Source organism: Heteronotia binoei, chromosome 9, assembly GCF_032191835.1.
Source record: "Heteronotia binoei isolate CCM8104 ecotype False Entrance Well chromosome 9, APGP_CSIRO_Hbin_v1, whole genome shotgun sequence".
In the NCBI taxonomy this organism is placed as follows: Eukaryota; Metazoa; Chordata; class Lepidosauria; order Squamata; family Gekkonidae; genus Heteronotia; species Heteronotia binoei.
The window spans coordinates 117877354-117900925 of record NC_083231.1 but is presented as its reverse complement, the minus strand read 5'-3'; the positions used below and the strand labels follow the sequence as shown (position 1 = coordinate 117900925).

At 51.2% G+C, this 23572-nt stretch overlaps 1 protein-coding gene across 1 annotated transcript in view; it reads left to right on the top strand.

The window, feature by feature from the left end:
- OXT (oxytocin/neurophysin I prepropeptide) overlaps positions 1-15166 on the top strand; it is a 38609-nt gene extending 23443 nt beyond the window's left edge. The window contains 1 exon segment of the mRNA XM_060247251.1: positions 15084-15166. Coding sequence (XP_060103234.1) covers positions 15084-15166 — 83 coding nt within the window.
- Positions 15167-23572: the final 8406 nt, after the last annotated feature.

Sequence of the window (23572 nt, the reverse complement as noted above, 5' to 3'; positions counted from 1 at the left end):
CCTCCTTCCTTCCCTCCCTCCTTCCCTCCCTCCTTCCTTCCTTCCTTCCATCCCTCCTTCCATCCCTCCATCCTTCCCTCCTTCCCTCCTTTCTTCCCTCCTTCCTTCCCTCCTTCCTTCCTTGCTTCCCTCCCTCCCTCCTTCCTTCCATCCCTCCTTCCTTCCCTTCCTTCCTTCCCTCCCTCCTTCCCTCCCTCCCTCCTTCCTTCCTTCCTTCCCTCCCTCCTTCCCTCCTTCCTTCCTTCCTTCCTTCCTTCCTTCCTTCCTTCCCTCCCTCCTTCCTTCCCTCTTTCCATCCCTCCTTCCCTCCCTCCCTCCTCCCTTCCCTCCTTCCATCCCTCCTTCCTTCCTTCCCTCCCTCCTTCCTTCCTTCCTTCGCTCCTTCCCTCCCTCCCTCCTTCCTTCCTTCCTTCCTTCCCTCCCTCCCTCCCTCCTTCCTTCCTTCCTTCCATCCCTCCTTCCTTCCCTCCCTCCTTCCTTCCCTCCCTCCTTCCATCCCTCCTTCCTTCCTTCCTTCCTTCCTTCCTTCCATCCCTCCTTCCATCCCTCCATCCTTCCCTCCTTCCATCCCTCCATCCTTCCCTCCTTCCTTCCCTCCTTCCTTCCTTGCTTCCCTCCCTCCCTCCTTCCTTCCATCCCTCCTTCCTTCCTTCCCTTCCTTCCTTCCCTCCTTCCCTCCCTCCTTCCCTCCCTCCCTCCTTCCTTCCTTCCCTCCTTCCCTCCCTCCTTCCCTCCCTCCTTCCTTCCTTCCTTCCTTCCTTCCCTCCTTCCTTCCTTCCTTCCCTCCCTCCTTCCTTCCCTCTTTCCATCCCTCCTTCCCTCCCTCCTTCCTTCCTTCCCTCCCTCCCTCCTTCCTTCCTTCCTTTCTTCGCTCCTTCCATCCCTCCCTCCTTCCTTCCTTCCTTCCTTCCTTCCTTCCTTCCTTCCTTCCTTCCTTCCTTCCTTCCTTCCTTCCTTCCCTCCCTCCCTCCCCCCTCCCTCCCTCCCTCCCTCCCTCCCTCCTTCCTTCCTTCCTTCCTTCCTTCCTTCCTTTGTTCCTTCCTTCCTTCCTTCCTTCCTTCCTTCCTTCCTTCCTTCCTTCCTTCCTTCCTTCCTTCCTTCCTTCCTTCCTTCCTTCCTTCCTTCCTTCCTTCCCTCCCTCAGAGGTGGTTTGTCATCGCCTGCCACTGCAGAACAGCCCTCTCCTTCCTCAGAGTTGTCCCCTCCAAGTACTAACCGATGTTCCAAAGGACTAATTTGGTACAAGGTGCCCTCTTTTCTGCTCTGCTGCAGGCACAGAGTGGACACATCCCATCAACTAGTCCACAGAGTGAGAACTGTTGGTCTTCGGTACCTCTCCGGCTGGGCCCTAGACTGTCTGGCACCCTAGGCAAGGCTAACTCCTCGTCGTCCCCCCCCCCCCCCACGAACTGATAATGTCACTGAGTCACACGGTGGGGGCCCATCTGGTGCCCCAGAAGGCAGGTGCCCTAGACCAGAGGTGACCAACGGTAGCTCTCCAGACTTTTTTTGCCCACAACTCCCATCAGCCCCAGCCATTGGCTATGCTGGCTGGGGCTGATGGGAGTTGTAGGCAAAAAAACATCTGGAGAGCTACCATTGGCCACCCCTGCCCCAGACAATTGCCTAGTTTGCCTACCCGCCCGGTAACTCTAATAAACAGTGCAGCAAATCTGGACTTAAACTGATTCCAAAAAATAAGTTAATGAGCAAGAGATTTTTTGGGGAAACGATTCCGGGCTCTCGAGCCAAATCCCAACTTGCCTTTGAGCTCTTGAGCTTGGGATTCATCTTCCTCCTTGCATTTCTGCTTGTGCAAGTTCTGTATTTCCACATGTGGACTAGTGTTTCTGCTTCTACAAGACCTTCCTGGGCACTATAATAGGCCGGGAGCAATACTCCCTCTAAGCTGTGGAGTCTTGTGAGCAAAACTGGCATTCAAGTCGTGAGCAACTGCATCAATTTGTTCGCTCTGGGGTCATTTTTCCGGAGCTAAGACAAAAATATGTGAGTCGGAGGCTAAACAACCGAGAGCTAGCTCACACCAACTCAGCTTACAGGCGACGCTGACAGGGAATGAAGCTCTAGCAGCTTGGGTTACATCAACCTCCTTACATTTCTGCTTGCACAAGTTTTGTATTTCTGCTCGGGGGCTTGTGTTTTTGCTCGTACAAGATCTTGTGCCATCACTTTCGGGGCACTATGATAGACTGGGATGTGGGGCAAGCCCTACCACTAGGCAAACCAGGTGATCGCCTAGGGCGCTGGTCTTCTGAGGTTGCCAAATTGGGCACCCCCCCCATGTGACTCAATGACATTATCAGTACAGACGGGGGTGCCAGAAGATAGATTTCCTAGGGTGTCATGTGCTCTAAGGCCAACCCCGCAGGGAGGAAAGCACTAGGAGTTGAGTGGATCTACACTAAGACTGCCAGTTGCACAACCGGGATCTGAGCCAAGACCTCTCCACTAGATTACCTCCTTTCATTTCACGTGCCGAGCTTCTGGCGGAAGTCCAAAAAGGTCTGGGTCACTGTGCTTGCAGAATCTGGATTGGGTATAAAAAGCGACGTGGTCCGGAGCAGTTAGGATCCCCTTGCGACCAGCAGGCTCCAGAGCAGCAGGAAAGTCTCGGAGCATTTTCGACCCTCCCGGGTGACCACGATGCATCGAATCGTTCTTGCCATTTACTTTCTGTGCTTCCTGAGCATGTCTCTCGCTTGTATTCTGCCTTGTGACGTTTACTGCAAACGCGAAAAAGACTTTGAGCTGTGTATGAAGTCATGCCTCCCAAGCTACAAACCAGTCGAATCCTCTGTGAGTGACATCTGTGTGTGCGCGTTTGTGTGTGTGAATGGGGCACATCAAACTCCACATCATTGTGCAGCTCGGAGAATAGAGAGCGGGGATGGCCAAACTGTGCATCAGGAGCCATATGTGGCTCTTTCACACATATTGTGTGGCTCTCCAAAGCAAGTCAGCTGATGTCTTGGAGAATGCATTTAAAGTTAAAGTTGCTTTCTTTCCACCGCTCTCTCCCCACCTACCTTCCTTCCTTCCTTCCTTCCTTCCTTCCTTCCTTCCTTCCTTCCTTCCTTCCTTCCTTCCTTCCTTCCTTCCTTCCTTCCTTCCTTCCTTCCTTCCTGATATAACAGAGGAACACCCTTCCATTTCTACATGCCCTTTCATCTCTTTGGATTTGAAATTACCCACTTTCTCCTCTTTCTGAAGGTGACCTTCTTTTTAGCCGAAGGGAAGCCAATCCTATTTTTTGTGCTTTTTTTCTAGTGTAAAGGGCCGGAATGTCGCTAAGCCAGGTAGCTGCGCTCCCCTCTGGCTGTTTCCACGTATTGGGTAAGTCTTCACGAACCACACCTGCAAACGGCCATCTTGAACGAGGGCAGGGCAACTGGGTTTGATTCCCCACTCCTCCACTTGCACCTGCTGGAATGGCCTTGGGTCAGCCATAGCTCTCTTATCTGGGAGAACCGGGTTTGATTCCCCACTCCTGCACTTGCACCTGCTGGAATGGCCTTGGTCAGCCATAGCTCTTTTATCTGGGAGAACCGGTTTGATTCCCCACTCCACCACTTGCAGCTGCTGGAATGGCCTTGGGTAAGCCATAGCTCTCTTATCTGGGAGAACCGGGTTTGATTCCCCACTCCTCCACTTGCAGCTGCTGAAATGGCCTTGAGTCAGCTAGAGCTCTCTTATCTGGGAGAACCGGGTTTGATTCCCCACTCCTCCACTTGCACCTGCTGGAATGGCCTTGAGTCAGCTAGAGCTCTCTTATCTGGGAGAACCGGGTGTGATTCCCCACTCCTCCACTTGCAGCTGCTGGAATGGTCTTTAGTCAGCCAGAGCTCTCTTATCTGGGAGAACCGGGTTTGATTCCCCACTCCTCCACTTGCAGCTGCTGGAATGGCCTTGGGTCAGCCAGAGCTCTCTTATCTGGGAGAACCGGGTTGGATTCCCCAGTCCTCCACTTGCACCTACTGGAATGGCCTTGGGTCAGCCAGAGCTCTCTTATCTGGGAGAACCGGGTCTGGTTCCCCACTCCTCCACTTGCACCTACTGGAATGGCCTTGGGTCAGCCATAGCTCTCTTATCTGGGAGAACCGGGTTGGATTCCCCACTTCTCCACTTGCAGCTGCTGGAATGGCCTTGGGTCAGCCATAGCTCTCTTATCTGGGAGAACAGGGTTTGATTCCCCACTCCTCCACTTGCAGCTGCTGGAATGGTCTTTAGTCAGCCAGAGCTCTCTTATCTGGGAGAACAGGGTTTGATTCCCCACTCCTCCACTTGCAGCTGCTGGAATGGTCTTTAGTCAGCCAGAGCTCTCTTATCTGGGAGAACCGGGTTTGATTCCCCACTCCTCCACTTGCAGCTGCTGCAATGGCCTTTAGTCAGCCAGAGCTCTCTTATCTGGGAGAACCGGGTTTGATTCCCCACTCCTCCACTTGCACCTGTTGGAATGGCCTTGAGTCAGCCAGAGCTCTCTTATCTGGGAGAACCAGGTTTGATTCCCCACTCCTCCACTTGCACCTGTTGGAACGGCCTTGGGTCAGCCAGAGCTCTCTTATCTGGGAGAACCAGGTTTGATTCCCCACTCCTCCACTTGCACCTGTTGGAATGGCCTTGAGTCAGCCAGAGCTCTCTTATCTGGGAGAACCAGGTTTGATTCCCCACTCCTCCACTTGCACCTGTTGGAACGGCCTTGGGTCAGCCAGAGCTCTCTTATCTGGGAGAACCAGGTTTGATTCCCCACTCCTCCACTTGCAGCTGCTGGAACGGCCTTGGGTCAGCCAGAGCTCTCTTATCTGGGAGAACCAGGTTTGATTCCCCACTCCTCCACTTGCAGCTGCAGAAACGGCCTTGGGTCAGCCAGAGCTCTCTTATCTGGGAGAACCGGGTTTGATTTCCCACTCCTCCACTTGCAGCTGCTGGAATGGCCTTGGGTCAGCCAGAGCTCTCTTATCTGGGAGAACCAGGTTTGATTCCCCACTCCTCCACTTGCACCTGTTGGAATGGCCTTGAGTCAGCCAGAGCTCTCTTATCTGGGAGAACCGGGTTTGATTCCCCACTCCTCCACTTGCACCTGCTGGAATGGCCTTGGGTTAGCCAGAGCTCTCGTTGGAGTTGTCCTTGAAAGGGCAGCTGCTGTGAGAGCCCTTTCAGCCCCACCCACCTCATGGGGTGTCTGTTGTGGGGGGAGAAGATATAGGAGATTGTAAACCTCTTTGAGCCTCTGAGATTCAGGGCGAAGGGAGGAATATAAATTCAATATCTTCTTCTTCGTCTTCTTCTAAATTGGGGTACTTTCTCAGAGTTGTTTTACTGTATTTAAAATGTTGTTATCTGCCCTCAGCCCACCTGGGAAAGGGCAGAATATAAATTATCTAAACAAACCAACAAACAAATATATAAACAGAGCTGCCTTACCTCAGTTTCCATCCATTCCTGCCTCGCCATTTTCTGAAGAATGGAGATTTCAGGCAGCATTTTAATAAGGAGGATGGAAAGGGGAGTCAGGCCTTAAAAGGAATGCCCCGTGAGAGTCCCAGTCTAGATTGCAGAGGCCAAGCAGCCCCTTCACCAAGCCGATTTGTTGCTAGGAGACGAGGGCTGCAAAGGGAGTTCATGTCTAAAGAGGCCGTGCCATATAAGGGAACTGTCTGGACAGTCCAGCCACAGATAAGAGAGATGATGCTTGGGGGGGGGCACAGTGGGAGGGCTTCTAGTGTCCTGGCCCCACTGATGGACCTCCTGATGGTGCCTGGTTGTTTTGGCAACTGTGTGACACAGAGTGTTGGAGTGGATGGGCTGTTTGCCTGATCCAACAGGACTTCTCTTATGTTCATAGGAAGGCTGCTGGTGTGACCTTGGGCCAGTTCCAGTTCTCTTAGAACTTTCTCAGCCTCGCCTACCTTACTAGATGACTGCTGTGGGGAGAGGAAGGGAAGGCGATTGTAAGCCTCCTTGAGACCCTCGAGGGTAGTGCAAAGCAGGGTATGAAAAGAAACGCTTCTTCATAGATGGCGTCAAAGAGAAAGCTCCCCTGTTCCTTTGGGCTAACCTTCGGAGTTGCAGAAAGCCCAAGGGGTGTCGTAAGGCGATGTTTTGGGTGCTGCTCCTTTCCCTGATTCCCGACGAGTACTAAAAACCAATGGGATATGACTTGCTGCCCCAAAAAACTGAGAGTATTTGCTGTTACACAGCACTGCGCATCTATTATTCTATTGCACTGTTCTCAGGAGGTTCTGTACATAAGAACATAAGAGAAGCCCTGTTAGATCAGGCCAATGGCCCATCCAGTCCAACACTCTGTGTGGCCGCCACCACTTCCTGTGGCAGTGAATTCCACATGTTAATCACCCTTTGGGGGAAGAAGTACTTCCTTTTATCCGTTTTAACCTGTCTGCTCAGCAATTTCATCGAATGCCCACGAGTTCTTGTGTTGTGAGAAAGGGAGAAAAGTACTTCTTTCTCTACTTTCTCCATCCCATGCATTATCTTGTAAACCTCTGTCATGTCACCCCGCAGTCGACGTTTCTCCAAGCTAAAGAGCCCCAAGCGTTTCAACCTTTCCTCATAGAGAAAGTGTTCCAACCCTTTAATCATTCTAGTTGCCCTTTTCTGGACTTTAGTTGCCCTTTTCTGGACTGTACAGTTTCTGCATTCCCCAATAAGCTACATCTGGGACGGTTAGAGTTTCCAATCCCCCAGGGCCGGATCTGGGGGGGGGGCAGAAGGGGGTATTGCCCTGGGCGCTGACAGAGGGGGGGCACCAAATTAGGTATGGAGTCCATTGTATTCTATGGGACCATAAGATAGAATGGCCCATAAGGGGGCGCCATTTTTTAAATTTTCCCCCCTCAAAAAACATGTATGTCCGGTCCTGCAATCCCCTGGTTTGGAGGCCCTTCCCCCACTTCAGGGTCATGAGAAAGCAGGGGGGGGAAGTCTTCCGGGTGCTCCATTATACTCTATGGATATTGATTCCCATAGGGTATAATGGAGAATTGATCTGTGGTTATCTGGGGCTCTGGGGGCCCTGTTTTTTGAGATAGAAGCACCAAAGTTGCAGCATAGCATTTTGTGCCTCTTCTCAAAATACCCCCTGAGTTTAAAAAAGATTGGACCAGGGGATCCAATTCTACGACCCCCCAAAGAAGGTGACCATGTCCTTCATTATTCCAAATGGAGGGAAGGCATTTAAAAGGTGTGTGATCGCTTTCAATGCGAATGCCAGAACTCCCTTTGGAATTCAATGATGCTTGTCGCACCCTTGCTCCTGGCTCCACCCCCAAAGTCCCCAGATATGTCTTCCCTTGGACCTGGGAACCCTAGGGACAATAGATTGCCACGTCAAAATTTCAAACGATCAGGCTCCAGGAATGAATCTTACCTGCTGTCAACTCCTCCGTTACCTTAGCTCAGAGAGCAAGAAGGAATAGGTGCTGGTGCTTTTCAGCAGAAGTTTCGTACCATAAAGGAAGTCAATACACACAGCCTGTTCAAGCACTTAGGTTGAGCAAGGGTACAAAGAAAAGGTGCACAAATGCAATCCCCTGTCCCTACACTTGGTACTTATCCTACATAATGTTTCGTTAAAACAGACTAGTATTTCTTGGACTTGTGATAGTTAAAGACCAACATTTCGTTAGTTCTCCGGGTTGGGGCTTCCCCCCCCTGGTCCCTTCCCACATCGGCAAGATGGAGTCCTAGATAAAATCTTAGTCCTTTATGGCTTGTGCCCCCCTGATCAGAAGCCAGAAGATACGAGTTCCTTGTCTGTGTCCAGAGAAATTTTAATCTCCGCTTAGGATAGACTCTCCCACCCCTGGGGTGTTTCGGGTGTTCCTGCCTCACAGAGGAAGAGAATACATTCCAGCTATTTAGCCAGTTCCTTCTGTGTCCTGAGCTCCGATGTTATAGCCAGGCGTTAGCTGGTGAACTGTTGGTCTTCTTTGGCCAAAGTCAGGAGCATACAGAAGCGCTGATGTTGACGGCTGACTTAGCTGTTACAGAGAAATAGAGCCGAGTGTGTCTTCGTGGTACCAGATTCCAGGTCCCTGAGCATCTCTTGCAGAAGTTTCATATATATGTTATTATGCATGGAAGGAGATGGCAGATGACCGAGGGATGGTGGCTCAGTGGTAGACCATCTGCTTGGTAAGCAGAAGGTCCCAGGTTCAATCCCCGGCATCTCCAACTAAAAATGAGTCCAGGCAAATAGGCATGAAGAACCTCAGCTTGTGTCCCTGTAGAGTCACTGACAGTCTAAGTAGACAATACTGACTTTGATGGACGGAGGGTCTGATTCACTATAAGGCAGCTTCATATGTTGATATGTTCATAACTCTAGTGCTGCAACACCTTCTGAAATTCAATGGCCCAGTCCTTTCTGGCCCTGTCCTTTCTGCAAGCTCCGTGATTGCGGTTGAGTTCCAACTTACAAACAGACTGCAGTTCCAAGAGCAGAAATACTGGCATCAGTTCTAAGGTAGAGGGCATTTCTCCGTAACACCTAGAACGAAAACGAGATAGTGTATGTGAGAAATGGATTTTTAAAAAACAACAACAAACCTAACTGCATTTTGGCAGAGAAGTCAAGGCAAGAAACCTGTTCAAAAATGCCCTTATAATGGTCATAGAACTTCTCGTATCTGTACACCCTTCATCCTACAGGGAATTCTGTGTCCAACAAGCCAGTCAGCCATTTTATAACAGTCATCATGCGTCCATCCACCCAATGACTTCTGCAATTGATGCAGTCAATGCCTGTGGATTGTTTTAATGATTTAAAATATTCCTTCTCTTTGCAGATCAGCAACTTAGCATTTAACTCGGACTGTGAATAAAAGCTTTTAAAAAGCTGTGGAATGCGGCTAACATCGGAATAAATTAATAAAGCTTTTTTCCCCCTCTTTCAAGAGGAATGATGTTGTTGTGTGACTTTGTGTTGCCTTTTGATGAGTGCGTAGTGACAACTCTCTATGATAGGACCCATCTGGCTTGTTTGCCTAACCCTTCCCATCACATGAGAAGAGCCCTGCTGGATCAGACCACTGGTCCATCTAGTCCACCATGCAGTCTCACAGTGGCCAACCAGTTCCTCTGGAGATCCATCAACCAGAAACCTAGAGGGTGAGACCATCTCTTGATATTGCCTTCTGGCTCTGGGATTCAGAAAATTAGTGCCTCTGGATGTGGAATTTTCCCTCAGTCACTGTGGCTAGTAGCCATTGAAAAAGTAATCCTCCATGAATCTCTCTAATCCCCCTTTCAAGCTGTTTCTTCTTGTGGCCATCAATGCATCTTCTGGTAGTGAATTCCATTTGCCCTCGCTGTCCAAAGAAGTGTTTCCTTTGTCTGTGCCATATATAGAGATCTAGAGGTTGATATTGCCTGGCATTCGCTATTGCCACCTGAAGATTAAAGGAGCGTATGGTATATCTGCAGACTCAACATGGCTGCCACAGGAGGTGGAACCAACCACAAAATGGCTGCTGCAGAAGTTGGAGAGAATGGCAAAATACCAATAACTCCAGTGGCAACTCTTCCAAACTTGAGGCGGAAGTTGCGTTTCACAGAATGCCTTTAAAAATATGTCCTTGCACACAGCGTGAAAACCTTTGTGTTGTGGCAGCAGCTGCTGCCGGAACAAGCAGAGTAGACCTCCAATGGCCAATCGAAAGCCCTGCTGGAGAAAAGCCCCCTCTGGCTCCAGTTTTGCTAATTTCTTCATGGCTGAACTGGAAAGGAAACTCAGTCTGGAATGAGTCTTTGAACCCTTATTCCAATGAGATTACTTTTTAAATAAACATTTCATAGATGATGTGTATCTAATTTTACAGACTGAAAATCTTTTGAGGGGCTTAGTAACATGGATGAACGGCATTCATCCTACTATAAAGTTTAACAGGTTTAGACGCTGTCGTTTACCAAATGCCAGCTGATGTATTCGCAGTACGCACATATAATAAAACAATGGACAGGCCTTCTTATCTTCACCATAGGTCATTTTGATGAAGTGGTTAAATGCACGGACTCTTATCTGGGAGAACCGGGTTTGATTCCCCACTCCTCCCCTTGCAGCTGCTGGAATAGCCTTGGGTCAGCCATAGCTCTCTTAAACGTTGTCCTTGAAAGGGCAGCTGCTGCAAGAGCTCTCTCAGCCCCACCCACCTCACAGGGTGTCTGTTGTGGGGGAGGAAAGTAAGGGAGATGTTGAGCCGCTCTGAGACTCTTCGGAGTGGAGGGCGGGATATAAATCCAATATCTTCATCTACCTCACAGGGCGTCTGCTGTGGGGGGGGCAAGGTAAAGGAGATTGTGAGCCGCTCTAAGACTCTTCGGAGTGCAGGGCGGGATATAAATCCAATATCTTCATCTACCTCACAGGGTGTCTGTTGTGGGGGTATGGGAAAGGTAGAGGAGATTGTGAGCCGCTCTGAGACTCTTCGGAGTGCAGGGTGGGATATAAATCCAATATATTCATCTACCTCACAGGGCGTCTGTTGTGGGAGCGGGGGCAAGGTAAAGGAGATTGTGAGCCGCTCTGAGACTCTTCGGAGTGGAGGGCAGGATATAAATCCAATATCTTTATCTACCTCACAGGGCGTCTGCTATGGGGGGGGCAAGGTAAAGGAGATTGTGAGCCGCTCTGAGACTCTTCGCAGTGGAGGGCAGGATATAAATCCAATATCTTCATCTACCTCACAGGGTGTCTGTTGTGGGGGGGGGAGGTAAAGGAGATTGTGAGCTGCTCTGAGACTCTTCGGAGTGGAGGGCGGGATATAAATCCAATATCTTCATCTTCCTCATACGGTGTCTGTTGTGGCGGGGGGCAAGGTAAAGAAGATTGTGAGTCGCTCTGAGACTCTTCGGAGTGGAGGGCGGTTTATAAATCCAGTATCTTCATCTACCTCACAGGGTGTCTGCTGTGGGGGAGGAAGGGAAAGGAGATTGTGAGCTGCTCTGAGACTCTTTGGAGTGGAGGGCGGGATATAAATCCAATATCTTCATCTACCTCACAGGGTGTCTGCTGTGGGGGAGGAAGGTAAAGGAGATTGTGAGCTGCTCTGAGACTCTTCGGAGTGGAGGGCGGGATATAAATCCAATATCTTCATCTACCTCACAGGGTGTCTGTTGTGGAGGGGGGGGGGAGGTAAAGAAGATTGTGAGCTGCTCTGAGACTCTGATTCAGAGAGAAGGACGGGGTTTAAATCTGCAGTCTTCGTCTTCTTCTTTCACCCTCCTCACTTGTGCAGAAGCTTACCCTGTGGACAATTTTGGAGGATCAAGCACAACAGTACTTCAGAGAAGGATTATCAAGAGGACAGCAAATGCTTGGCAAATAAATTTTACTCATGAGGTTAGCCACAGGATGTGGTGTAGGTAGCGAGGTGCAGGGCAAATGTTAGGGACAGACCCGGGCTGTTTGAGGTTGGCACAGGTACTAAGGAACCACGTTCATCGTGGGGGTTGGATTAATCCCCTAGGAAGACAGATACAGGAAATTATTGATCAACATTGGCACATTATTAGTGATATCAGGAGTTGTCAGTTACCATTTTATATTGGTTGTAAAAGAACCAGAAATATTAAGGATTAGCTTGTGCATTCAGATATGTTTGTTGAAGGTATAAATGGACATTTCGCGTGTAAACATTGTTTGGTCTGCTCCCAAGTTCATGAGGTAAAAACATTTGTTCCCTACCCAGGAGGTCCTACCAACCAATTACAGCGTTCTTCTTCCAGTGCCACAAGATTTGCTGTCTATCTTATCATAAGAACATAAGAGAAGCCATGTTGGATCAGACCAATGGCTCATCCAATCCAACACTCTTTGTCACACAGTGGCCAAAAATCAAGGCACCATCAGGAGGTCCACCAGTGGGGCCAGAACACTAGAAGCCCTCCTACTGTTGCCTCACCCAAGCATCAAGAATACAGAGCATCACTGCCCCAGACACTGCTCCTAACCCAACCAGTCTATTCCAAAGGATGCCATGCCCACTGGTATGAAATGAAGAAGATATTGGATTTATATCCCGCTTTCCACTCTGAATTTCAGAGTCTCAGAGTGGCTCACAACCTCCTTTAGAGAGCTGGTTTGGTGTAGTGGTTAAGTGTGCGGACTCTTATCAGGTTTGATTTCCCACTCCTCCACTTGCACCTGCTAGCAAATCTCTAGAAATCTCCTTGTTGTCCCCGGGCCAAAGGAAGCCCATTTGAAATCTACGAGGGATAGGGCCTTTTCTGTAATGGCCCCTTCCTGGTGGAACCAGCTGCCGGAAGAGGAAAGGGCCCTGCGGGATCTTGCTCAATTCCGCAGGGCCTGTAAGACAGCTCTCTTCCGGCAGGCTTACAACTAACCGGCACTAAAATCTGAAATCGAGTGTAGTTTTATAAGATTGCTGTATGTTTTAATATTTTAACTATGTAAATTGTGTGAACTGTTTAAATGTTAATCATGTAAACTGTACGAAATGTTTAAACTTTTACACTTTATGTTAGATTTTATACGCTGTAAGCCGCCCTGAGCCACTTGGTGGGAAGGGCGGGATATAAATTACAAATAAAAATAAATAAATAAATAAATAAATAAATAAATAAATAAATAAATAAATAAATAAATAAATAGCATGCCCTTGGGTCAGCCATAGCTCTGGCAGAGGTTGTCCTTGAAAGGGCAGGTGCTGTGAGAGGAAGGTAAAGGAGATTGTGAGCCGCTCTGAGACTCTTCAGAGTGGAGGGCGGGATATAAATCCAATACCTTCTTCTTCTTCTTCATTTTCTTCTTTATCTTCCTCTCCCACAGCAGACACTGTGTGAGGTGGGTGGAGCTGAGAGGGCTCTTACAGCAACTGCCCTTTCAAGGACAACCTCTGCCAGAGCTATGGCTGACCGAAGGCCATTCCAGCAGGTGCAAGTGGAGGAATCAAACCCGGTTCTCCCAGATAAGAGTCCACACATTTAACCACTACACCAAACTGGCTCGCTACACCAAAAGCCTGCCAACTCGTCTCCCTCAGCAGCTGCATGACATCTTGGGCTTAAGCATGCTTATATGAACATTTAAAAACCTCTCTTTGGCAAACATTATGCTCTTTCATCTTTTTTTTTTGTGGAGAAAGAGGGGAGCTCTACAACACAAAGCCTGCTCTGTATGATTTTTTTAAAAAAAGGAATCTGAACACATTTGGGGGAGCAGATCAAAGGGCGCTGCTTTTTCCTGCATAGAGATGCGGCCGTGGGGAAAAGCTTCAGCTGTTGAAGGTTTGCCAAGGATGAAGCCCCTGGTCTCAGGAATAAAATGGGCCACAAGCCCAAATGTAGTGTCTTGGGATTAACTAGAACTCCGCGCAGCATTGCAGCAGAGGCGACCAGGGGAAGTCCCTTGGCCGCCCTGCGCAGCACGGGAATAGACTCCGCCAATCATGATCAGTGGCGGGAAGTTTGACTGGCCAGGATTGGGCTGTCCAGCTGGAGGGCTGTTCTCCTCGCCGCCGCCTCCACCTGAGGCCGGCTGACTTTGTTCTGAGGGACTTCCAGAAAAACCCAGTGCACATCGTGGGTTGGGCCCGGGTATGGGTAGAGAGAGGGGACTTCCGGGGACCACTGGACATCCTGGTGGTCAAGCGCCAGCTCACCACCCTATTGGGGCTGGCCTGGTTCCAACTGTTAGGGATCCAGTTAGTGGGGGTAGAGCAAGTGCAGACGACCAGTTTTGAGGACGTCTGCTGGGAGTTCCCAGCAGTTTTCGATGGGTCCCTGGGGAGTTACAAAGGGCCGTCCATCACCCTGCCGCTCGATCCCCTGGTCAGACCGATCCGGTTTAAGGCGAGGCGAGTCCCGTTCGCCTTAAAACCTAAGATAGAGGCGGAACTGGACCGCTTCACAGCCCAAGGAGTCTTAGAACCAGTGTCTTATGAGGCCTGGGAAACCCCCATAGTTACGCCGGTGAAACCAAATGGGGACATGAGAATTTGCGCTGACTACAAGTGCACAATAAACAAAGCACTCCAGGACAACCCCTACCCCGTCCCGGTGGTTAACCATGTACTGGCAGCATTAGCAGGGTCCAAAATTTTTGGAAAGCTGGATTTAGCTCAAGCGTACCAGCAACTACTGGTCGACTCCAAGACAGCAGAGGCACAGACCATAGTGACTCACAGGGAAGCCTTCAGGGTTCGGAGGCTACAATTTGGGGTTAGCGTAGCTCTGAGGATCTTTCAGAGCATAATGGACTCTCTCCTTAAAGGGATCCCCCGAGTGCAGCCATTTTTCGATGACGTTCTAATCGCCGCCCCGAACGCATGAGAGTTCAGCAGCTGCCTGAGAGAGGTACTCAGCCGCTTCCAAGCGGTGGGGCTGAAAGTCAAAAAGGAAAAATGCTTGCTAGGAGTGCCGCGGGTGGAGTTCCTGGGGTTCGCCGTGGACGCGGCAGGAATCCACCCGACGGCGGACAAGACCAGGGCTATTGTCCAGGCCCCAGCCCCCACATGCAAAACGGAGCTATAGAGTTTCTTGGGGTTGTTGAACTTTTATCATTCGTTCTTGCCCCACAAAGCTGCCATAGCGGAACCGCTTCACCGGCTGCTGGACAAACAAGCCCCGTGGGTCTGGGGGAAGCGCCAAGCCGCTGCGTTCCAAGCGGTGAAAGACCTCCTAGTCTCGAACGCCGTGCTTCACCACTTCGACGAGGGCCTGCCGCTGATCCTGGCCTGCGACGCTTCCCTGTACGGGGCACCAAGTCCCGGTGGCATACTATTCAAGGACCCTGACCCCCGCGGAGCGCAACTACGCGCAAATCGATAAGGAGGCCTTGGCAATTGTGGCGGGGGTGCACAAATTTAACGACTACCTGTATGGTAGGCGTTTCACCATCGCCACGGACCACAAGCCACTCCTGGGTCTCCTCGCCCCTGACTGCCAGACCCCACAAATATTATCACAGCGGGTCCTGAGGTGGATCCAATTCCTGAACTCATACACATACACATTGGTGCATCGCCCGGGCAAAGCCATGGGGCACGCTGACCCCCTTAGCCGCCTGCCACTGCCCTCGACAGGCCCAGATCCCTCCCCGGCCCACGGGGTGATGCTCATCGAGTCCCTGCCCGAGCGCCCCCTCCACGCCACGGAAGTGGCTTGAGCAACAGGCAGGGACGGTATCCTCGCTCGAGTTTTGGACTGTGTGGGAAGGGGGTGGCCCACGGGCAAGGTGGACAGTGAGTTCAGGCCGTTCACATCCCGTAGAGATGAACTATCCTCCCACAAGGGGTGCATACTCTGGGGCAGCAGGGTGGTGGTTCCCCCCCCATGCGCAAACAGGTACTCTAAGCCCTGCACGAAACCCACCCGAGGATTGTGAGGATGAAAGCCCTGGCCCGAAGCTATGTGTGGTGGCCAGGTATGGATGAGGAAATAGAGGGGTGGGTGAGAAGGTGCCAACCATGCCAAGAGTCCAGGCCCGATCCGCCCTCCGCACCAGTCCACCGATGGGAGTCCAACAGGCGGCCGTGGTCTCGTCTACACTTAGATTTCGCTGGGCCATACCAGGGGCAAATATTCTTCATCCTAGTCGATGCCTACACAAAATGGCTAGAGGTGATTCCGGTAGCGTCTACCTCCATGGCAGCAGCCGTCAGAGCCTTGCAGAGGGTTTATTGCACGCACGGGATTCCCGATACCCTGATCACGGACAACGGCATCGCATTCACCTCCCGGGAATTCCGGGAGTTCATCGGGAGATACCTCATATCTCACATTAGGTCCGCCCCCTTCCACCCGGCCACCAACGGCCAGGCAGAATGCATGGTACGAACCACCAAAGAGGCCCTGGGTTGCATTGTTCAAGGGGACTGGTACCACCACCTCGTGGCCTTCCTGTTCCATAACAGGATCATCCCCAACCCAACAACAGAGTCCAGCCCCATGGAGCTACTCATGGGAAGGAAATTAACAACCAGGCTAGACCGGCTCCACCCGGACCGAGCCACTGACGTCCGCAGTTCCCCAGAAGTCAGGGAAGCTGTGCGGGGGTTCTTCCCGGGCGAACCCGTGTATGTGAAGAACTTCGCAAGCGGTCCAGAATGGGTAGCCGGCCGGGTCCTTAGGGTGACGGGGTCCCAATCATATGAGGTAGCGACCGAGGTGGGCCTCACCCGAGGGGGGCTGAGGAGGCACATCAATCAGCTGCGCCGCCGCACCTTGCCAGAGGAACCACCAGAGGCAGGGGAAGCGGTGAGCAGGGGAGAGCCTGCAACGGAAACCCCAGAAGCGGCACCGCCAGCACTGAGGCTGCCTACATACGATCCCCCGTGGCCGGCCAATCCGGAACTGCAACCGGAGCCGGCCCGCCAGCCACCGGAGGCGAATCCACAAGAGGAGACCACCTCTTCGGGGCCCATTTCCGCACCGCTAGCAACCCCGAGGAGATCTACACGGGAACGCAGGGCGCCAGCATATTTACAGGATTATGTACATCTGACTGGGGGGGAGGAGTGTAGTGTCTTGGGATTAACTAGAACTCCCCGCAGCATTGCAGCAGAGGCGACCAGGGGAAGTCCCTTGGTCGCCCTGCGCAGCGCGGGAAAAGACTCCGCCAATCATGATCAGTGGCGGGAAGTTTGACTGGCCAGGATTGGGCTGGCCAGCTGGAGGGCTGTTCCGGGTTGAATGTATGGAGGAAGTTGACAGGATCCTCTTGTCTGCACGCCCCACAACTTGCAATTCGGACCCTTGCCCCTCCTGGCTTATTAAATCTTGCCAGAGGGAGCTTAGGTATCCTGTACGGGATATCATAAATAGATCCCTGATGGAAGGGCAATTTCCAACACCTCTTAAGGAGGCAGTGGTCCGCCCCCTCTTAAAAAAACAACAACATTGGATCCGGCCGAATTGGCACACTATTGACCGGTCTCGAATTTACCCTTTTTGGGTAAACTCATTGAGAGGGCAGTGGCGTTGCAATTACAGAGTTTCCTGGAGGATGCTTCCGTCCTTGATCCCCATCAGTCGGGCTTCCGCCCGGGTCATGGGACGGAGACAGTGCTAGTTGCCCTGGTGGATGATCTCCAGTGGCATCTGGATCGAGGCGGCTCGGCGGTACTGATGTTGTTAGACCTGTCGGCAGCATTCGATACGGTCGACCATCGGTTGCTGACTTGCCGTCTCACCGACGTGGGGATTCAGGGGTTGGCTTTACAATGGCTTACCTCTTTCCTCAAGGGTCGGGGACAAAGAGTGGCGATTGGGGGTGAATTGTCCCGGAGGTACCCGCTGGATTGCGGGGTTCCTGAGGGAGCAGTTCTATCCCCGATGTTGTTTAACATCTATATGCGCCCTCTTACCCAGATTGCCCGGAGATATGGGCTGGGTTGCCACCAGTACGCTGATGACACCCAGCTCTATCTACTTATGGACGGCCGGCCTGCCTGTGTCCCAGAAAACCTGGACCTGGCATTGCAGGCCGTGTCTAGATGGCTCAGGCTGAGTGGGCTGAAGCTAAATCCAACGAAGACAGAGGTCCTTTGCCTGGGTCGCCGTGGTCCGGGGAGGGAGATTCCCTTACCGGTCCTCGACGGTGTGCCTCTGTCAGCGGCGCACAGGGTTAGGAGCCTGGGGGTGCTACTGGAGCCTACTCTAACTATGGAGGCCCAGATAGCAGCCACTGCCAAGTCCGCATTTTTTCATCTCAGGCGGGCAAGGCAGTTGGCTCCTTTCCTGGAGGACGGCGACCTGGCAACAGTGATCCATGCAACGGTCACCTCGAGGCTGGACTACTGCAATGCCCTCTACACAGGGCTGCCTCTGTGCCGAACCCGGAAGTTGCAACTAGTGCAGAATGCCGCTGCCTGGCTGTTGTTAGGGCTCCCTAGATGGGAGCACATTCAGCCAGGGCTTCGAGGACTGCACTGGCTGCCGATAACATACCGAGTTCGGTACAAGGTGCTGGTCATGACCTTTAAAGCCCTTTATGGTCTGGGACCTGCCTACCTTAGGGACCGTCTCTCCCCACATGTTCCCCAGAGAGTGCTGAGGTCGGGGTCTCAGAACCTCCTTACAATCCCTGGGCCAAAGGAGGCCCGTCTGAAAGCGACCAGGGACAGGGCCTTCTCAATTGCAGCTCCCTGTTGGTGGAATCAGCTCCCGGAGGAGGTGAGGGCCCTGCGGAACCTTGAACAGTTCCGCAGGGCCTGTAAAACAACCCTCTTTCGGTTGGCATATAATTAACTGTGATCGGAATGCCTGAATATTAAATCTCGAACATCAGATTATTGAATACTGGAAAAATTGAAAGACTGATTTAAGGAAACGTAGCATAGTGAATACCGATGTGAGTTTTATGTATTTTTAGGTTTTTATGTATTTTATTGTATAATTATTAATGTATTTAATTGATCTTTGTTAGCTTTTTTCTGTTGTAAGCCGCCCTGAGCCCGCCTCGGTGGGGAGGACGGGATATAAATCGAATTAAATAAATAAATAAATAAATAAAATAAAAATATAAAGCGGGTCCCGGCCCGCGTTGTTCTGCTCTGTGATGTACCAGCCAATAAAGCACCTTGCCTTCAGCACGTCTCGTCTCTGAGTACATTACACCAAAGTTCAAGGGTTGATGAAGTTCATGGGTTACTGAAATTGAGTTCAGCTGGTTCCATTTCAATCCTCCTGGTTTGGAGCAGTGCTCCTGGTGGCAGGAAATGTTGTTGTTGTGTTGCACAGTGGAGTCCGACTCTTGGGGACCCCATAGACAAAGTCGCGCCAGGCCCTCCAGTCTTCCACCATCATCCGAAGTCTGCTCAAATGGTGATCCGTGCTACGGTCACCTCAAGAATAGCTCACTGTAATGCTCTCAACATGGGGCTACCCTTGGCTCTGACTCAGAAACTACAGCTAGTGCAGAACACTGTGGCATGGCTGTTAATGGGGCTTCCCCGGTGGGAGCACATTCGGCCAGTGCTGAGAGAGCCGCACTGACTACCTATTTTGTTCCGAGTCCGTTTCAAGGTGTTGGTATTGACCTTTAAAGCCCTCTATGGTCAGGGGCCTGTCTATCTGTGGGACCGCCTGTCTCCACATGTTCCCCAGAGAGCACTGCGTTCAGGGACAAAAAATCTTTTGTCCATCCCTGGACCAAAGGAGGTTAGGTTGCGGCTGACGCCAGCTAGGGCCTTCTGGGTGGCAGCACCAGAATTGTGGAATGCTCTCCCGGAGGTCATAAGGGCCCTGCGGGATCTCTCTACTTTCCACAGGGCCTGTAAGACCGAACTGTTTTGACAAGCCTTTGAGATTTAACCGGGAGAGAGCTGCCACTCTACATCATTATAGAGTACTATGTGATCACCGCTTATATTATATTGTAGTGATACAGCGCCATGAAATGAAATGTTTTTAAATAATTTTAAATTGTAATTATCTTTTATTGATTTAAATCTGTAAAAATGAACGTTGTTAGCTGCCCTGAGTCTGCTTGCGGAGGGGGCGGGATATAAATTTAAAGTAATAAATAAATAATAATTCCATGTTAGTTACATCAGTATCGCTGTCCAGCCATCTCCTCTTTTGCTGTCCCCTTCTTCTTTTGCCTTCTGTCTTTCCCAGCATCAGGGTCTTCTCCAGCGAGGGCTCCCTTCTCCTTGGTTGCGAAAGGATTTGAGCTTCAGCTTCAGCGTCTGACCTTCCAGGGAACAGTCAAGGTTCATTTCCCTTAGGACTGACTGGTTTGATCTTCTTGCAGTCCAAGGGACTCTCAAGAGTCTTCTCCAGGGAGTGCTCCCTTCTCATCTGGTGGCCAAAGTATTTGAGCTTCAGCTTCAGCATCTGACCTTCCAGGGAACAGTCAGGGTTGATTTCCCTTAGGACTGACTGGTTTGATCTTTTTGCAGTCCAAGGGACTCTCAAGAGTCTTCTCCAGGGAGTGCTCCCTTCTCATCTGGTGGCCAAAGTATTTAAGCTTCAGCTTCAGCATCTGACCTTCCAGGGAACAGTCAGGGTTGATTTCCCTTAGGATTGACTGGTTTGATCTTCTTGCAGTCCAAGGGATTCTCAAGGTACTTCTTCTTCTCCCACTCCACGTATAGATTCGACACCACTTGCCAAACACAGAGGTGTTCCAGAGTGGGGGCGAGAAAGTGCTGTAAAGACACAGCCAAGGGATGGTGGCCCTGCAGGGTTTTCCAAGGCAAGATAATTTCAGAGGGGGTTTGGCATCGCCTGCCACTGCAGAGCATCCCTGGACTTCCTTGCTGGTCCCCCCACCAAGTACTAAACAGCGTTCCAGAATACAAAGGACAAATTTGGTCCCTATGTTCTCTTTTCTGCTCTGCAACAGGTACAAAGCCGATACACCCGGTCAACTGGTACGCACAGTGAGAACTGTGGCCATCGGAACTGATAACATTTGGCCTTTCCTGCATTTAGTAGTTTCCTTTGGGGAATCTGAGACAGTTTAAGTTACCAGACCGGAGGATTTTCTTGAACAAACAAAACGTAGTCTTGAGCAAATGTTTTTGGAAGTACCGATTGGGGAGGATAAAGAAATATCCAATAGCTGAAGGATGGAAAGAGTAAGAGAGGGATGTGGGTGAAAGAAGGCAGACTGCAAGGATGCGATTACGTTAAAAGTTTTAAAGAATTATTTGCTTTGGAAGCACAGAAGCTGTACGTAGAACCCCTGCTTCCCGGCTAAGGGGGAAAAGCTGTTCAGACAAATGACAGAAATGATCCGACTCCAATGTTAGCAAGAGAAAGTCATTTTGCTTCCAAAAATAGAACTGCACCTTACATGACATATGAGGTAGCCAAAATGTGGCTCGGGAGCCAGCTGTGACTCTGTCACACATATTATAGGGGGCTCTTGAAGCCCCCCTGCCCTGTTGGTCAGCTTGGAGAAGGCATTTGGCTCTTTAGATCACTTCTCCAAGTCAAGACAGCCAGCAGCTTGGAGAATGCATTTAATGTTAACGTCGCTTTCTTTCCAGCTCTCTCCCCCTTCCCCTGTCCCTCATCTATTTCCTTCCTTCCTTCCTTCCTTCCTTCCTTCCTTCCTTCCTTCCTTCCTTCCTTCCTTCCTTCCTTCCTTCCTTCCTTCCTTCCTTCCTTCCTTCCTTCCTTCCCTCCTTCCCTCTTTCCTTCCCTTCCTCCCCCCTTCCTTCCTTCCTTCCTTCCCTCCCTCCCTCCTTCCCTGCTGCCTTCCTTCCTTCCCTCTCTCCCTCCCTCCTTCCTTCCCTCCCTCCTCCCTCTCTCCCTCCCTCCCTCCTTTCTTTCCTTCCTTCCTTCCTTCCTTCCTTCCTTCCCTCCCTCCCCCCTTCCTTCCTTCCTTCCTTCCCTCCCTCCCTGCTGCCTTCCTTCCTTCCCACTCTCCCTCCCTCCTTCCTTCCCTCCCTCCTTCCTTCCTTCCCCCCTTCCCTCCCTCCCTCCTTCCTTCCTTCCTTCCTTCCTTCCTTCCTTCCTTCCTTCCTTCCTTCCTTCCTTCCTTCCTTCCTTCCTTCCTTCCTTCCTTCCTTCCTTCCCTCCCTCCCTCCCTCCCTCCCTCCTTCCTTCCTTCCTTCCTTCCTTCTCTCAAACATCTGATATTTAATCTATGTGACTGTTATGTTAAGCAAGTTTGGCCACCCCGATCTAACCCATGAGCAGGTGGGGCCATGTGCCCAGTGTACCCCAGCACGGATATGCAACGGCGGGCAAAGCTTCAGCTGCTGAAGGTTTGTCAAAGAGGAAGCCTTTGGTCGCAGGAATAAATGGGACACAAACCTAAAGTTGAAGGGTTACTGAAGTTCAGGGGTTACTGAAATTGGGTTCAGTTGGGCCCATTTCCATCCTTCTGCTTCGGAGCAGTGCTGAGGGTGGTGGGAAATGAGCCCAAAGTGCACCACTCCAAGTATAGATTTGAGAGCACTCGCCAAACCCAGATGTGTTCCAGAGCGCTGCTGAAAAGTGCCCCGAAGGTCCGGCCAAGGTATGGTGGCCCTGCAGGGTTTTCCAGGCAAGAGCCGCTCAGAGGTGGTTTGTCATCGCCTGCCGCTGCAGAACATCCCTATACTTCCTCATAGTTCTGCCCTCCAAGTACTAACCGATGTTCCAAAGGACAAATTTGGTACAAGGTGCCCTCTTTTCTGCTCTACTGCAGGTACAGAGTGGACACATCCCATCAACTAGTCCACAGAGTGAGAACTGTTGGTCTTCGGTATCTCTCCGGGCCGGCCCTAGATTTTCTGGCACCTTTAGCAAGGCTAACTCCTCGTCGTCCCCCCCCCCCCCCCCACGAACTGATAATGTCACTGAGTCACACGGTGGGGGCCCATCTGGTGCCCCCAGAAGGCAGGTGCCCTAGACCAGAGGTGACCAACGGTAGCTCTCCAGACGTTTTTTTGCGCACAACTCCCATCAGCCCCAGCCATTGGCTATGCTGGCTGGGGCTGATGGGAGTTGTAGGCAAAAAAACATCTGGAGAGCTACCGTTGGCCACCCCTGCCCTAGACAATTGCCTAGTTTGCCTACCGGCCCGGTAACTCTAATAAACACTGCAGGAAATCTGGACTTAAACTGATTCCAAAAAATAAGTTAATGAGCAAGAGATTTTTTGGGGAAAAGATTCCGGGCTCTCGAGCCAAATCCCAACTTGCATTTGAGCTCTTGCGTGAACCCCAGGGTAGGAGCTTGGGATTCATCTTACTCCTTGCATTTCTGCTTGTGCAAATTCTGTATTTGCACATATGGACTAGTGTTTCTGCTTCTACAAGACCTTTCAGGGCACTATAATAGGCCGGGAGCAATACTCCCTCTAAGCTGTGGAGTCTTGTGAGCAAAACTGGCATTCAAGTTGTGAGCTACTGCATCAATTTGTTCACTCTGGGGCCATTTTTCCGGAACTAAGACAAAAATGTGTGAGTCAGAGGCTAAACAACTGAGAGCTAGCTCACACCAACTCAGCTTACAGGCGACGCTGACAGGGAATGAAGCTCTAGCAGCTTGGGTTACATCAACCTCCTTACATTTCTGCTTGCGCAAGTTCTGTTTTTCTGCTTGTGGGCTTGTGTTTTTGCTCGTACAAGATCTTGTGCCATCACTTTTTGGGCACTATGATAGACTGGGATGTGGGGCAAGCCCTACCACTAGGCAAACCAGGTGATCGCCTAGGGCGCTGGTCTTCTGAGGTTGCCAAGTTGGGCACCCCCCCATGTGACTCAATGACATTATCAGTGCAGACGGGGGTGCCAGAAGATAGATTTCCTAGGGTGTCATATGGTCTAAGGCCAACCCTGCAGGGAGGAAAGCACTAGGAGTTGAGTGGATCTACACTAAGACTGCCAGTTAGGCTTCCCAACCCCACCGCCCTGCCGGGGTACCCCTGGATTAGCAGCCTCATCCCCCGCTCTCCAAAAATGTGGAAGCGGGGGAGGGTGGGGGGGAAACGGCTCGGTGTCTCTTTCCCTGCCCGCCTTCCTCCCTTGCAGGCTTTAGGCTACTCCCTTCCTCCAGGTCACAAAGACCCGCCCACTGCCAGCCAGCTATTCGCTCCAGTCCGGCCTCCCTTCGCGAGGTGCATGCTGGC